The sequence below is a fragment of the Barbus barbus genome (genome assembly GCF_936440315.1).
Source record: "Barbus barbus genome assembly, chromosome: 43".
NCBI lineage: Eukaryota > Metazoa > Chordata > Actinopteri > Cypriniformes > Cyprinidae > Barbus > Barbus barbus.
The window spans coordinates 20,065,591-20,082,696 of NC_136721.1; the positions used below are offsets into that span (position 1 = coordinate 20,065,591).

A 17,106-nucleotide genomic window follows, 5' to 3' on the forward strand; every position below is an offset into this window, starting at 1 on the left:
GACTGTTCTGTTCTTAAAATCTTTATGCAAATAAAGATGTAATGATGATAGGGGCTCGGGTATATTATTTTATGCATGTTTACAGGGAACGATAGTTCAAAAATACTTAATGTAAATTCAGACCATTCAAACTGATTAGTCCATCTTTATGTACAGTGAGATCAAGCCAGCAAAATTAAAATATTTGTTGTAATATAAAATGATCTAAAATCAAAGTTAGAAAAAAAAAATAGAAATCCTGATGTTTTGAGCATAGTTGTTTTGAAAGATTAAAATTTAAAGCTCTGTGGAAGGAATAGTCATGAAAGGGAAACTGTTATGTATTGAGAATTGGATGAAATCCTTAACCATTACGGGACTTTCCTGTGTCTTACTGGATCTATAATGTGGTGTAAAGCTGTTCAGAATTGTCAGCAGGTGTGGTTTGAGGTCTGAAAATAAAATGAGATTGTTGAACAGAATCTGAACTGTTCCTCAAAGATTTTCATTGTCCAACAAAAACAAAAATCTTCAAAAGTGTGCTGCATGTTAAATGTGACCACAGCACAAGACTACTTACTGTTTTATGCAAGTGCAGTGACATTGACTTGTTCTCAACTCTGAGAAAAAAAAAAAAAAAAAATTTGATTCAGATTTAAATTCAGTTGAAGTGTCAGTAATGCATTTACAAAAAAATTAAAATCTGTAATTCTTTAACAACTGCAATGTTACAAAATAAGTGTTAGAATTTTGTCAGATGGTTTATATGACTGTAAATATATTATGTGTGGTGCTTGGTCAAAGACTAGACCCCTTCATCATTATATATTCTATTACATTATATTAGTTTTATAGGATTATCACATCTAAAATGCCAGCTGTAGGAGCTCTCTTCTCAAAGTAGGAGTTTCAATTATAACTTTATTAAAACAGATTTAACTCTAATATTTATGTTTACTAACATTGAAAACTATAGCTGTCATCTGCATGCACACTTGCACAGCACAGCTATTGTTTCTCACCATTGCAAATAATTTATGATTCCTGTCACAATTTTGTCATATATTCAACTGAGAGTAACTGTGTGCAATTGATTATTTGTTTAAAAATTTATATGGTCCACAATCAATTTTTTTCAAAAAATGTGCAGTTAAAAATGACCATTGTCTATTGCCGTATGAATAATTTAAAAGGTGAATGTGACTTACGGTTGCAGTACAAAATTGTGAAGATCAGCAGAATGAGGAGAACACCACAACCAGAGGCCAAACATGACAATATCCAAATGTCATAGTTGATCCTGGGCTTCGGGGCTGTGAACATATACACATCCTAATCTTTACAGCACTGTTTGATTATATACTAACACACATACACGTTTTTATATATGCTATGTATATATAGTCAAACAAACCTTGTTTTGGACATTTACACGGTGTCGTATTCACCGGTGTTGCAGATTTCGGTGGTGTTGGATCCATTTTTGGAGGTGGTGTTGCTGGATCTGTAACAAAGATATAAGCAAAAGGATTAGGAGTCAGCAGACAAATGCAGATGTGATCACTAATAATTCAATCCATCATAATGTTTAGAAAAAGCACTTTCTCACCTGGTTCTCCTTTAATTTCAATTGGCTCTCCAAAGAAGAGTTTATTGCTGTTCATGGCTGCGCAAGTGTATAAACCACTGTCTGTCTTTTTCTCGAAAGACTTAATAGACAAAACATTTTTGATCACTTCGTATTTTTCCTTATCAGCATTAAACTTTTCCACTGTGCCTTTAACAGTGAGCAAACACTTTGCACCACTTGTGTTTATTTGAAACCAGAATGTAATGGCACCATGCTGTTTGGGGTCACAATCAACTGTCACCGCCTGTCCTTCATACACGTAGTTAAGTGCAGATTCCCCTGGAAACTAAGAAAATGGTTTAGATGAACAAAAACGAGACTTTTTCATGTGTGAAACAATACCATGTAAAACTGATTTGAGTAGAAGAAAAAAGGTAAAATTTTTGAATGATCTGTCAATCCCTTACACTTTCATGTCTTAAATGTAAATGCAGTACAATACTATAAACAAGAAAATGTTACTCACCATAGACAAAATAGCACAAAATATAATACATATTTGATGCATTTTTTCAAAGGTCAGCAAAGAATCTCAGTTCTTCTACAAGAAGGGGAACAAAACTACTGAAAGGATGAAAAAAATCTCAATCACAAAATCCTTTAATGTACCACAAACCCATGCGCAAAAAACCCCTCTAATATGTAAAGCCAAACTAGTATCTAGTTTCATGCTACTTTTTTTAGATACTTGTATCTTTTCCATTAAATACTAGTACTTATTCATTAGGCCTACTAGTGCTTATGCTTTAGCTACTAGTGCTTATTCTTACTATTGTCTTTTGTAAAGTTATTAGTACTTATTCATTAGATACTTGTTCTTATTTATTAGATAGGCTACTAGTACTTATTCCAATAGTGACTAGTATTTAATTATACTCTTCTTGTTAAAAAAATAGATCTAGTACGCTGTTCTGTGTCAGCTGCGCCACACAGATATGCTGTTTATGTCATTTGCAATTTGATTTGAATGAAAACAATGTGTACAGCTGACACAGAACAGCATACGCTGTTTACGTCACTTACGGGTTAGGGGTTTGGAACGACACGAGGGTGAGTAATTACTGACAAAATTGTCATTTTTGGCTGAACTATCCCTTTAAAGAATAAGCACTAGTAGTTAATGAATAAGTACTACTACTTAATGGAAGAGATACTAGTATCTAAAAAGTAAGTAGCCTACTAGTAACGTTAAATTAGATACTAGTGCGGTTTATAGATTAAATGTTAAACCGGCTTGCCATACTCTGAAGTTGTTACACAAGTGCTGTGTTAATTTCGTTATTTGTCTGTTTTCACAGGCATCAGGTCCAGTTTTTGTCGAACTAGCGGACAAACTGATTCCTAAATCAACCAAAGGTAGGAATCACTACACGCGTTGATGGGAATTATGTGTTTTCAGGACACAGAGATCTAAAAGTATCACTACAAGACCTTTTTCAGATATTAACTTAAGCTCCTGAATGGCAGCAGAGACAAATACAAACTCAAACTACAGTAAAAATCCCATTCACTGTCTGAAACACAAGCATGTGGCTTAATATGGTCATATTTTTATTCATTTGACAGACAGTCTGCATTGTACAACATACACAATTCCATATTTTGCCCACATGGTGGTGTTCTGCTCTGCCACAAAGAAACTTTGGGTTATCTACAGTATGATAAAAATGTTAATGGTAAATATTCAAGAGCTTAATGTGAAATTCTTCACATCACTGATATGGGTGTATAATAGTACGATTACTTTATTTTTGTTTATTTGCAACTGCATTTAATTGAATGTAGAAATAGACATAAGCAGCAATGCGATTTGTTCTGTGAAGCTGATAACTCAGCACAATATGACTGGTCTGAGGTTCTTCGTTTCATTTACAGCCAACAGATGGCAGATTTCTCTTTTAAACAGATTGCAATGCATGACACTGAACATGATTTTTAAGCCTAAAATGCTTTTGTGATCATTTTTACATACTTTAAATAAGCCCCATTTAATAAGTCTACATTGAAGCAAAACAGAAGAACAGATTAAAAAAAAAAAAAAAAAACACGTAAAGAAAAACAATCTGATTATTGTCAGTGTATTAAATGTAACTGTAGCCGATACAAAGATATAATGACTATCTAAACTTACTGGAAAATAAATAGTTATGTTTTGAACATTTTCATTGTGAAAGATTAAGATTTAAGGTTGTACAGTCTGAATAATCATGATAGAAGAAACTGTTTTTAACTTTGCTTATTGAGAAGAAATGAAGTCAAAGATATCTTTAACCAGCACTGGATTTCCTGTGTCTTTATTGGAGCTAGAAGTGGTTGTTGGGCAGTTTTGCATGACCAGCAGGTCTGGGTCTGAAAATGAGACATTGAGATTGTTGATCAAAAATTGTAGGCTACCGTATTAACACTTTGTGCCACTGTGCAAGAAAAAACAAAACAACAACGCTTACTGTCTTTTGTAATGGTGGGGACATCGTCTTGTTCTTAAACCTGGAGAGGAATGAAACATTTTACAAAGAGTTTTACTAAAATGTTGAGAAACAAAAAATAAATCAGCGACATTCATACATAATTTTAAATAAATGTAATTTATTTAAAATGTAATTGACCATTATCTATTGCCGTATGAATAATTTAAAAGGTGAATGTGACTTACGGTTGCAGTACAAAATTGTGAAGATCAGCAGAATGAGGAGAACACCACAACCAGAGGCCAAACATGACAATATCCAAGTGTCACAGTTGATCCTGGGCTTCGGGGCTGTGAACATATACACATCCTAATCTTTACAGCACTGTTTGATTATATACTAACACGCATACACGTTTTATATATGCTATGTATATATAGTCAAACAAACCTTGTTTTGGACATTTACACGGTGTCGTATTCACCGGTGTTGCAGATTTCGGGGGTGTTGGATCATTTTTGGAGGTGGTGTTGCTGGATCTGTAACAAAGATATAAGCAAAAGGATTAGGAATACAACTGTGATCTCCTATATTCTTGTTTTGTTTAGTTTTTTGCATTTTCCAAACAACATTAATCATTTAATCAAACATTTTATTAATTGTTTTCAGAGAATATAACTTAAAGTTTAAACTTTGTACTCAATTAGCATTCTTTTAAACATAAACCTTACTGTTTTTCCTTTTTATTTATATTCTGTGAAATCTATACTCTCAACAAGACCAATCAATTTGCCAATAAGGTAACAAAAATGAATTTAATTCAAGACACATTCAAATGAATTTGCTTCTCAGTTAAATTTCTTGTTTTATGTATGTTTATATATATATATGCACATATACATATACATTTTTGCAGTGCTCACATTTTACATGACTTTTGAAGAGTCAGCAGACAAATGCAGATGTGATCACTAATAATTCAATCCATCATAATGTTTATAAAAAAGCATTTTCTCACCTGGTTCTCCTTTAATTTCAATTGGTTCTCCAAAGAAGAGTTTATTGCTGTTCATGGCTGCGCAAGTGTATAAACCACTGTCGGTCTTTTTCTCGAAAGACTTAATTGACAAACCAAGTTTACCACTTGGAACATTTTTGTTCACTTCGTATTTTTTCTTTTCAGCATTAAACTTTTCCTCTGTGCCTTTAACAGTGAGCAAACACTTTGCACCACTTGTGTTTATTTGAAACCAGAATGTAATGACACCATGCTGTCTGGGGTCACAATCAACTGTCACCGCCTGTCCTTCTTTGAAGGTATGTGAAAAGCACCCTAGAGACAAAACAAGTTTTAAATGTAGAAAAACAAGACTTTAATCCTTGTGTGAACCAATACCATCTGGAACAGATTTAAATAAAAAACAAAAATGATTTTATTCATAAGGTTGTATTTAAAGTCATTTGAATAACTAAATTATTCAGCATTCGGTGTTGCAAAAATAGAATGAACTTGTTTTACTATTGAATTAACTGAAACTTAGCTTTTATTACATTTAAGCAAATGTGTATCATAATTTCCATGCCATTTCTATGTTAAAACAAATTCTTAAAATTTGAATTTAAAAAAAGTATTATTTTACAGAAATAAGTCTACAATAAAATGGTAGACTGTTAATTGGCTATATAAAATAATCTGCAAATTATCACTTCCAGGCAAAATATGAGTCATTATTTTTACTCTATTCAAATGATCACAAGCGATCTGTCAATCTCATACTTTCATACCTAAAACATTTCCTATAATATAAATGCAATATTATATACAAGAGAATGTTACTTACCATCGAAGAGGGACAAAATCACACAAAATCCAATGCATATTTGATACATTTTTTCAATTCTCAGCGCAAACATTCAGCTCTTCTACAACACCAGGAACAAAACAACTAAAAGGATGAAAAAAATCTCCCTGCCTGCCCCCCCCCCCCAAACCCTCACTTTCATTTTCACGGTTTTCAACTACTTACAAATTGTACTGAAGAAATGTCAAAATGTACTGTTTGTTTTGTTGCTATTAAAATGCATAAGCTACTTTATAAATATAAAATATATAACAATTAAAGAAAATGAATGGACCAAAAATGCAGAACTAAAATGAAACATGAGTAAAAAAAAATGATGGACACACAGCATAAAAATGTAGAAATGCAAATCAAATTCTAGTGTACATAAAAGTTAAGGATAAGGTTTATTTCTCATAATTTCTCTACTTTTCTGCCTAAATTAGATCTGTTCTGTATAAATGCATAGAAAGACAGAGACAGACAGACAGACAGACAGACAGATAGATAGATAGATAGATAGATAGATAGATAGATAGATAGATAGATAGATAGATAGATAGATAGATAGATAGATAGATAGATAGATAGATAGATAGATAGATAGATAGATAGATAGATACGGTTATAGGGTAAGTTGTCAAGATGGGGTCATTAACAGCCTATTAGGTTTTAATCACAATATAAAGTTTAAAATAATTAGGCAATGAATCATAAAACAATTCAAGAAACTGTAAAATTGAAAATGTGAGCAAAAAGTAGCCATAGGTCAAATAAGCATAAAGTTAGGCTATCAACATCATCTCACTACATGATCTGGTAGAAAATTAGCTAGAATTCTGTAAGATATTATAGTATGAAAAACATCTGGATCAGTGTGAATCATTTTTAAATTTTGGTCTCTAAAACAGGTGTCTGTTGTGCTTGTTTTGTAAGTGGCTTGTCGTATTGCTGGTGCAGTGGTGCAGCACGCGTGCACCTGAAGGGGGTCTGCATGCACCAGCAGCGGCGCGCGCAGCTCTTTGATCACGCTTCAAACCGCATGTGACGCGCTCTGAGTGAGTGGGGCTGTACATGTCACTTCAGTGGGAGACTTTGGCCCTGCAACGTTCAGTCAGCTTTGACAATGTGACGTTAGGGTGTACAAAGCCTATTACATTTAGCCTATGCGTGGAATGTTTTTGTTTGTGGCGTCCACATGATTTGTTCTTTCACATTTTTAAGATCTATTTATGAACAACTATGAAGTGTGAATATTCTCACACTCACTTTCAAAGATGTTTGTTTCTTTCACTCTCATTCACTCACACACGTCTTAGGAAATCGTAGTCAGGAGGATGTACAGTACAGTTACAAATGCTGAATTAAAAATGCTAATCTACATGATTAGCTCACTTAAGTGCATGAATGCATGTAATTAAACTCACTTTTATAAGCATTTTTTATTTAATGAATTTTAATTAACTATAATAGCAGGGCCGGACTGGGATGCAATTTCAGGCTGGGAAATCTCACACTCATCCAGGCCATACAAAAAAAAAAGGGCCAAAATGGTACCTTTTGGGGTACAACAGCATGTCGCTGGAGCAGTACCCTTAAAAGGACATCTTTGTAGCTTTTTTACCCCTAATAGGTACATATTAGTAGCTTAGAGTAAGAATTCGTACCCTTAAGGTACTAATATGTAGGCCTACCTATTAGGGGTAAAAAAGGAACAAAGATGTCCTTTTAAGGGTACTGCTCCAGCGACAAGCTGTTGTACCCCAAAAGGTACAATTTTGGCCCCTTTTTTTCTGTGTATAGCCTATACATCCACAACGATTTCTGAAACCACAGATAACCCTATATTTGTATGGCCACCACATAAAAAGTTCTAAATCCTTAGTCTGGGGCCGTGGAAAATAATTGAAGGTTCTCTCTTGTACTGCACCTTCAGTTCCCTTTTAACAAACCTATATTTCATACAAATATACACTACCAGTCAAAAGTTTTTGATCAGTAAGATTTTTTTAAAGAAGACTCTTCTGCTCACCAAGCCTGCATTTATTTGATTGATTTTAAAGCACAAGAGCAGTAATATTGTGAAATATTTTTACTATTTAAAATAACTGCTTTCGATTTGAATATATTTTAAAATGAAATTTATTACTGTGATCAAAAAGCTGAATTTTCAGCATCATTACTCCAGTCCTCAGTGTCACGTAATCCTTCAGAAGTCATTCTGATATGCTCATTTGCTGTTAAAGAAACATTATTGTTACTATTATTATTAGTGGTATTTAAAACAGCTGAGTACATCACAATTCTTTGATGAATAGAAAGATCCAAAGATCAGTATTTATCTGAAATAAAACGCTTTTGTAACATTAAACACTATACCAAAATCAGTACAATTTACAATTATTTTTTTTTTACTTTCTGATTTAGCAAGGATACTTTAAATTGATCAAAAGTGATGCTAAAAACACTTATGTTACAAAATATTTCTATTTCAGATAAATGCTGCATGTCCTTCTGAACTTTCTATCCATCAAAAGAAACCTGAAAGATTTTCTAACGTTTTCTAAAGCGCCTGAATGTCAAAAATAGTACAATATAGGCTAGTTGTTGAAAAATTTGAATACTGAACACACGATTGAATTATTAGGCTGAGACTCATATTATTTTTGTTTTGCTGTCTGCTCAGGTCCCTCCCTCCCTGTACATTAAATCCGTGTGATTATTTGTCTGTGCTAATTTTTTGAATGTAACTTTACAATCGATATTGATGTCCTTTAGCACAGTATTCTGATTGATAATAATAACGGGATGCTACTGATAACAGTATAGCTATCAACTCAACTACATTAATAAAGACAAAACTATCTACAGCTGAAACTGACCTGCACTTGAAGCCCTGAACAGGTATATATATTAATAATAATCATAGCCTAACTTAAAAAAAAATATGAATTAAGTGATTAGTATGAATTAAGTTCTCCTCAAGTTCATCACATTAACTGTCGACATGTTCCTCTAACGTTTGAGAATCAGAAAGGAACACTTGTTGTCTTCATTTGAGACTGTTTGTGACCTAAAATCTTCATTTTGTATAATATTTAGCTTGAAAAGTGTGTTTGCGCTAAAACTCAGAATCACCTGACATCATGACAGGATCACAGTGTTTCCTAAGAAGAGTGGAAAGATGTAAGAAAGCTTCAGACCACCTTTGTTCTGGAGGCGTTCAGCGAGTCTCCAAATAATGTGAGAGGGGGTGAGAATGATCATGGTTATATTACATCAACAACAGCGCCACCTTCCTTCTGTGTTTCGCAACACGGCCTGACGTCATGCAGTCTATATTTACGTCGCCTGGAAATAAACGTAACATTCACATAGGTCACGTAGTTACACAGTGGAAATATGAGTTTACGATTTTAGCAACAAAAACAAATCTGTTGACGAACACGAACCTGTCAGCTATACAAATTCTGTTAAAAATAAAATTAATTTAAATAATAAATAAATAAAATAGACAATATAGTGACAAAAACATATTCATAAATTATACATTTATAAAATAATGATTTTAACTAAACAATTGTTGATTAAATTACATTAAACATTATCATATTATTTTATTTAATAATAATCAGAATAACATAACTATCATTAACTATGTAATGGTTCATAAATAACAATTATTATTATATTATAATTAAATAATAATTAATATTATTATTTACAATTAAATTCAATACAATTACATAATAAAACTGCAACACAACAATATTTTATAATAAATCATGTATTTTATTATTTTATATTTTCTTATGATTGTTATTATTATTATTATCATCATCATCATCGTTGTTGTTGTTGTTGTTTACATAGGTACAATGTGAGTTTGCAAAATTACAAAGTTTCCTTGATATTTAGATTCTATATAGGCTAAATAAATCAAAATAGACTTAATAATAATAATCATACAATTGCATTATAAAACTGCAACAAAATTTTGTTATAATAAATTAGAAATTTTATTACATTTAAATTGTGTCATTTTATGTAAATACATACATATTGGCCTACATACATAAATGCTTTAAAATATTTACCTTGCATATTATCTGAATTTTAAATGGAGTTAAAATTATTAAATTAAGTAAAAATTATGTTGTACATTATTATACAAAACAAAAATCATTAACCTTTCCTATTTATAATTCAATGTTTGTGAACAGCATGATACAGTAGGCCTATTGATGATAGAAAATCAATTTGCTAAAAACTTGAGAAATGATGAAAAGAAATATTTTTTACAACTTTTCTTTTTCATAATCAAAAACAACATTTAAAAAACCGTTGACCCATCTTTAAAAGGAGATTTTGTTTCTTTTATATCTGGCAGGTGGGTGTTCAGGAAGACCTCCAGTCAAAAGGAGAGACAGATTATGACAGGCAGTCCACCCTCAGTTTCCATGGCCCCCCATTTAGCTTTGAGTCACTTTCTCAGTTTGGGTAATTTCTCATCATTCACTGATTTCTTACCTGGGGATCCCTGTCTGACTCACCAAAAGAACCTGATCTCAGAGATGTGGGTCTCAGACCCAAAACACAGCCCAGACAGAGGTGAAGGTGAGGGGGATGGGGGTTACCTGGGGATTCCTTGGAGGAAGAGGGCCAACTCATCCTCACACGCACCACAACAGAGGAATATTACATGAAGTAAAACAGCTGCCCACTCCAGAGAGCTCAGTATAGAGAGTGATCAGTAAAATCAGACTTTCAGTCCCTGCAGCATTAGGATTCTCTTCAGTTCAGGTGATTCAAACACAGTATCCATCAATCTGAAGCACAGAGGGAGGGATCAATAGTTACAGGTCAGAGCCTCATGTAAGTAGAACTGGTTTCTTGGTAACTTTTTTATACCTTTTTGTTCAGCCGAGACTTTACTTGTGGTCTCAGTGCTATATGTGCTAAAAGATTAATAGTGGCTAATTTCTGTATTATTAACTTATTCATTTTCATTCAAATTCTTTTATATTATGAAGTAGAGTTGCACTTTTTAGAAATGTGACTGGCATGTTTTTTCTGGGCTCTTTATGAATTGTTATTAATCAGTTCTCATAAGGTGTAGACGATGTGTGCAGAATCAACCTGATACTTTAATGTTTACTTCAATGTTGTTTGTCTTGTAAAGATAAATAAGAGGTGTCCAGGTGTAAAATGTGTACGGACACGATAGGAAACAGAAAATCGAAAGCATGTAAGTTTCTGAACGCCACCTGAACTTTGTCCACTTCACAGCAATGTATTCACGATGGGATTTTTTTACATGTCTCTCATGTCTATCAGTGTTGACTTTAAATTTGAAATAAATTTTGATAAATGTTCTTGTTTTTCTAGAACATTCTACAGTTGTGTGATTATATTTTACTACTGTATTATTGCACCGGATAATGATTCTATTTCATTACAAGGAGGAAATAATGCAAGCTTGGACATAAATTATATAGAAAAAATAAATTATATAGAAAAAATAAATTATATAGAAAAAATGTTTAAAGTAGAAAAACTGAAATAGTAATTTCTTGTAAAACATACTTCAGTAATCCTTGTTTTATTTACAACTTCAATATGTCATTTTGTTTTACATTTTATGTGTGTATAATACAATTTATGAAATATATTTATATCAAAAATGACCTTTGTTTAATAATGAAATACCACATATAACATGATTTAAGTATAATCTATATATAAAGCTGTCATTTTCTTTTTAAATTGTTTACTGAAAGTTAACTTTTGGCACTGAGGGTTTAGTATATTAAATTCTATGTAGTTACCATAATTTGATCATTTATTTGCTGTAATTTTTAAAGCCGTCATAGCTGAAGGTGTTGGTCTCGTGACCCAAAATGGATATCACCCATACTTGAGGCACAGAACACAGATGAACTCGACTAAACGTTAATACAGATGGTAAATTTTGCACACAGTGTAATACTGTAAATTCAGCAATAATGTTTTTGAATCTGAGTTGGTGAAAACTTATCATGCGTTCATGCTTTCAAATTTATTTCTTGTCAGATTCTGTCATGAGTTGTGTGCAGATGATCACCAGTAAAGACGAAGATCACAAAGAAAGCCAATAAGATGCCACTAAGAAAAAATGTTGATGATTTTTTCTGAATATTTGCACATTGTAAACAAAACCCAAAGTTAGCCCTCAAGCAAGATGAGTATATTAATTTTTGCATTTGAGAATATCCACTTTATTAAGATTTTCACAGCTTATGCAAGTTGACCTACTTACTATTTGCTGTGAGTAATGTGCTATGCATTCTCTTTTTTCTTTGCTTTAAATTAGGAAGACTAAAAGAACTGTAAACAATTGTAGCAGTGTATTACTCTTATAAAACAGTTGCCAAATGTCACTGAAATACTTTAAAGTTTTGTGCACTTTCTAGTTTTGTATCAAAATAAATAATACGTATGCATATGAATGTAACTCTGCTTGCTCTGTGGAAAAGAAAAAAACATTTTTCATTGAACATTTACATCATTTTGTACAATCAATACAGAAATAAAACTGATGTTTTAGAATAAGGTTTCTTTTTCCTTGACCTTTATTGTACTCCATGCATCTGTTTATCTATTTAGTATTTATTTATTTTGAAAGCATTAGAAAATGAATGAACTAATGATAAAATGCTTTAGTACAGAGACAGAACTAAACCGTGTAATGGAGGTTTCGTGTTAAGAGTCTGTGCCTGTGACGCTCTCCATGCGGCAAGGTTTGTGGTTTCTCTGTGGTGGTTTTGTTTCAGTGTAGCGCTGAAGAGCTCAAAGTTGAACGAGCGATGCGAGAGAGATAATGCTCTGTCTTTTTGCACAGGAAGAGGTTTGTTCATTTGCCTCAAAGTATCAGGAAGAACAGCTGCACATGAATGGCAGCACAGTTACTCTCATACCCACATATTTTTTGTTTATTTAACAGACCTTTTATTTATTTAGTGATTATATTGTTGTAGATCCTTTTAATTTTAAGTGTTAAATGTATCCATATTTGCCTTGTATATGAGAAAATATAAAAATGTGCTTATTTACCAACTTTTTACTGGAGTTTTGTGATTTTTAGTGGATGTTTCAATTCATTTCTCCTCAAATTCTAACAGGTTTCGTAGCAGAGTAACTAACCACAGGTGTATTTCACCACATTAACCATACATAAATGTTCATAGGTAGTCTACTGCCCTGACTTGATCCATAAGAAATATTTCAATCTAATTAGACTTTCTGGCTGTGATCACACAATATCAAGTGATACAGTTTCATAACGAGAACACACACGCCCAGAGAGGGAAACTTGATAACACCCAAACACATGAACCAACACACCCTCAGATATGTAAGACGGGGGACACCATAAAACGCTACAAAACAAAACAAGTATCATCAGAGAAATAACCCACTCATTTCATTTAAACTTAATTAAAATAACTTTTTAATGAGCATTACATGAAAGCATAAAACAACAGCATATGAGATAAAAGAACATCAAAATTTGAAAACTGTACATTCAATAACAAATTAAGCATATACTGGCAAGAACAAAATTCAAAGCTTGATTTAGACAGCTGAGGTTAGTCCAAGTTTAGAGTGAGTTCAGTTTTATGGTGATCCTGGTGGTATGTTCTGCTCTGGTTTAATTCAGTCACGTCAGACAGTGAATCTAAGTCATTAAGTGGACTGTTGGTTGAATAACATCCGATGAAATGTAAATTTAAGCTATTATTTTTATATACACACATTTTTTACATTCTAAACCCCAATATATTTGATATTTGTGAAACCATGGCAATTTCTGGGACTTCGACAGGTCCATGCTTTGGAGAGAAAAAAGACCACCGCCTGCAGATGAGCAAAAAAATAAAGATAATTACATATAAGACAAAGACTGCATTTAAACTTTTTAAAGGTAAGTCATGTTTTAATCCAAATGTAGATGCTTACATTTGTTTTGACATGAAGAGTTTGTTCTTCCATCTCATCGCAACGGAGTCGTCCTATGGAGAAAATTACACAGTATATTTTTTAAAAGTTTAAAAATGTCTTAAAGCTCTTGATACTGTCAGAAACAGAACTATTTAAGTTTTTATCAAAGTCTAATAAGTCGAACTGCTGAAACAGAACCAATGCAAACACATATGTAAAGGGCTTTGATGCGAGACGCCAGTGTCGCAAATGAACATTAACCCACAGCCATAACCTTTCCGTTTATTTTCTAATTTTCATATTTGAAAGGCCAAAAGGTCATTTGAGACTTTTTAGTCATAAAAAAAAACACTGAAAATGTCATTATGCAGCAAAAGGTTGAAACATTTCTTGACTTACTTGGCAAATCGATGTCTACACTTCTTAGGTAGACCTGTCCCAATATACAAAACAGAAAAAACATATGAGCCAGATTTGATGTGCATATGAACATTTTATATAAAATTCCTATTCAAAATAATTAAACTTTTATTATACAGTAAACTGTTTACACTGTCACTACACTAAAAGCACTGTGAGGTAGAACTTCAGAAACCCTCACAATGGACTTCTGAACATCTGAAACTATGTATGCGAGAGTAAACATGTCACATGGCCAAACTGAAGTTTTTAAGTTCCTTCACTGACCACTGTGATACAAAGGCATGTGAAAACTCTCTGTGTGTGTGTGTGTATGTGTGTGTACTCACGACTGAAGTAGTAAAGTGTGCCAGCAAGTGTAATGGCCAAAAGCAGAAGAGTACCAATGCCCGGCCAAAGCACGGATTGTTCACAGCCTGCAACGTGACACAAAGAAACCAATTAGACTAAACAGTATAAACAGCACAAAATCAGTAACATCTAACAGCACGTCTCTGTTCGTACCTTTAGGAGAGCTGGGGGGTTTGCAATTACAGTTCCTCTTGGGTTTCTTGGTCGAGACTGTTGGCGGCTGAACTGTCGGAGGATTCACTGGAGAACAAAGAACAGAGAACATCAAGACAGAACATATATAAAACTAGAACATTTTGCACCCACGGTGTCCAGCAACTTGACAACCAAGTCAATTAACATGAATTTTCCAGACTAGAAGATCCCAGACAGGTCAAAGCTGTGTAAACTAACAGAACTCGAGGATTCTGAGGCCAAACATCTCAGCATCTTTGAACCATTCTATTTCAGTCTTACTATGTCTCCTATTGGTCTCCATTTAAGATCTTAAGATGCTCTTGAGCAAGACATTGACGTCTATATTTGGAAAAAATCTCCAACTTAACGCCAGGTAAAGATCCTCACGCTTTAGGGATGGAAAGTTCAATGCTAGAGTGATTTTACTAATATGACTCTGTAAACCAACATTAGGTGTCTCAGATTCATTGCTTTGGTCTTCTTGACTTTTCTCATCCTAAAATCTTCGTTCACTAACCATCACTAACATCATTAAAGAAAAAAGAGGGAAGGCGACCAAAACAGAAAACGAGAGCGCTGCTATACCTCCAGGCATTATGTAATATCCAACAGGCATAATATTTTTAGTTTTAAACATGCAGGAATAGAAGCCCATTTCATCCTCCTGTAGTCCTGATATACGCAGGGTGTAGACCACCTTCTGTCCGGAGGACACCGAGCCCTTGAAGCGAGTGGCGTTCAGGTTTTCTGCATGTTGCTCTCTGCCAGCGCTGTTGACATACAAGAGGAACTGAAGAGTCTTTGTCCTCTCAAGGTATCGGTACCAAAAAACCTCCTGGCAGGAGTGATCTGGACATTCACAGGACATACTTTCCGAGCTGTTGATTTTGGCGTAGACAACAGACGCCGTAGCTTGGAAGGTGGGCAGCACAGCCGCTAAAGGGAAAAACAAAGAATAAATCATAAGTTCAGCTTTGTTCATTATGCACATTTTGATTTTGGGTTTACGACATTGTTTAGCTACTTAAAATTTTTTTAGGCATCTGAATGGTACATATTCAAAGGGCATTGATATACAGTATTAAATCTGATATTTTTACAGCTTCATTTTCTATACAGAAAGTACAACAGGTGACAGGTTTAAAGTAGACTTAGAAACTGTGGAATAAAACGGAACAGAAAATGCTGCAAGTCCCTTTCACAATAGGCCATACAGAACTAGATACACATAAGGCAGTAATTTCCTTGTTATGTAAGAATGGAAACCTGAATAGACAGACAGTAAGCTTATGGGCAATTTGTGTTGTCTATATCCTCTTGCAAAATAGATTTCCTCTCTTATCAGTGCCTGGGGGGAAAAAGCACATGTTTTTGCCTTGACACTTTGAGATATGCTTATGTGGGCATAGATTCATATGAGAATAAAACATTATAGTTCATATGTCAGAGAATGGAAAATAATCCATTCACGCAAATTACAATATTCAGTTTGGTATGAAATCCAAAATAGGTTGAGCGTGTGAAAGCATAAAAGTGAGTCTTTAGTGAATCAGATTTCAGTTGCAAACCGATTTTTGTTTAACACTGACTTCGACAGAGTAGATCATTCTGGAAAACCAGCAACAAACATACTAGACAAAACAAACAAACCAGAGCGAAAATGTTTAAATAATAAAAAAAGAATAGTCAGCATTTTAAGAATATGTGTGTTAATACATATGAATATTTATTTTACATTAAAATACATTTATATGCAAATGAACAAGCTGTTATCCTACATAAACTTGAGTGTGAGAGACTCAGTTATTGGATTATCTGACTCGTAACATATTATTACACACCTTTGATAAATATCGGAAAACGTTTATATAATATCAAATGTAAAAGCATTGTGTTAGCAAAATATACAAACACTTACATCAAATCCAAACATTTTAAAATGCCAGAAATCTCGTAATTGCCTAAGGATGCAAACGTTTTTGGGCCTACAATGAAGCATCGATACCTTCACACTATGTTATTTTAAAATATTCCTTAAAAAATACCACCTTTGCAGGATGACATGTAAATTTATGACAGTATTCGAACAAAAGATATAACAACAGTCATCACACTGAGCTCATATTACTGTTTCACTTAAGTTTCAGGTCTGAGCACATTAAAAGTTTGACAGCTCTTAAAATATAACGCAAAGGAAAGTTCTTACCAGCCATCCATGCGAACAAACAAAAGCACATGCAAGAGAGGGTCATCCTCGGGCGTCCGTGTGTGAGCTGTCAACTGTGTGTCTGTGTTTTCCTTTCTGTTCTTCATGTGTGTC

At 33.4% G+C, this 17,106-nt stretch overlaps 2 protein-coding genes across 4 annotated transcripts; both read right to left on the reverse strand.

Moving 5' to 3' along the window:
- Positions 1–7: 7 nt before the first annotated feature.
- Positions 8–2,201, reverse strand: LOC306862193 (uncharacterized protein). The gene is made up of 6 exons (XM_079404923.1): positions 2,076–2,201; positions 1,589–1,895; positions 1,394–1,483; positions 1,188–1,292; positions 560–599; positions 8–431 (listed from the first exon to the last, which is right to left on the reverse strand). Exons 1-6 carry the CDS (start codon positions 2,115–2,117, stop codon positions 380–382), a joined length of 636 nt encoding a protein of 211 aa, XP_079261049.1. The 5' UTR covers positions 2,118–2,201; the 3' UTR covers positions 8–379.
- Positions 2,202–13,326: 11,125 nt separating this feature from the next.
- Positions 13,327–17,106, reverse strand: LOC306862200 (uncharacterized protein). 3 transcript variants are annotated; one of them, XM_079404932.1, is made up of 8 exons: positions 16,993–17,066; positions 15,657–15,722; positions 15,372–15,556; positions 14,763–14,849; positions 14,588–14,674; positions 14,238–14,271; positions 13,857–13,909; positions 13,327–13,754 (listed from the first exon to the last, which is right to left on the reverse strand). In XM_079404932.1, exons 1-7 carry the CDS (start codon positions 17,001–17,003, stop codon positions 13,891–13,893), a joined length of 489 nt encoding a protein of 162 aa, XP_079261058.1. In that variant the 5' UTR covers positions 17,004–17,066; the 3' UTR covers positions 13,327–13,754; positions 13,857–13,890. The 3 variants fall into 3 exon arrangements, with proteins under 3 accessions (XP_079261058.1, XP_079261057.1, XP_079261056.1); XM_079404931.1 differs by having other exon boundaries at positions 15,372–15,722; positions 16,993–17,106; XM_079404930.1 differs by lacking the exon at positions 16,993–17,066 and having other exon boundaries at positions 15,372–15,829.

Excerpts from the sequence above, each read along its gene's own strand:
- LOC306862193 (XM_079404923.1), bottom strand. The coding sequence starts at position 2,117 with ATGCATCAAATATGTATTATATTTTGTGCTATTTTGTCTATG. Across the intron at positions 1,896-2,075 it reads TTTGTGCTATTTTGTCTATG|TTTCCAGGGGAATCTGCACT; the intron begins GTGAGTAACATT and ends CCATTTTCTTAG. Across the intron at positions 1,293-1,393 it reads GTGTAAATGTCCAAAACAAG|CCCCGAAGCCCAGGATCAAC; the intron begins GTTTGTTTGACT and ends ATATGTTCACAG.
- LOC306862200 (XM_079404930.1), bottom strand. The coding sequence starts at position 15,777 with ATGTGCATAATGAACAAAGCTGAACTTATGATTTATTCTTTGTTTTTC. Across the intron at positions 14,850-15,371 it reads ATATTACATAATGCCTGGAG|TGAATCCTCCGACAGTTCAG; the intron begins GTATAGCAGCGC and ends TTTGTTCTCCAG. Across the intron at positions 14,675-14,762 it reads ACCCCCCAGCTCTCCTAAAG|GCTGTGAACAATCCGTGCTT; the intron begins GTACGAACAGAG and ends GTCACGTTGCAG.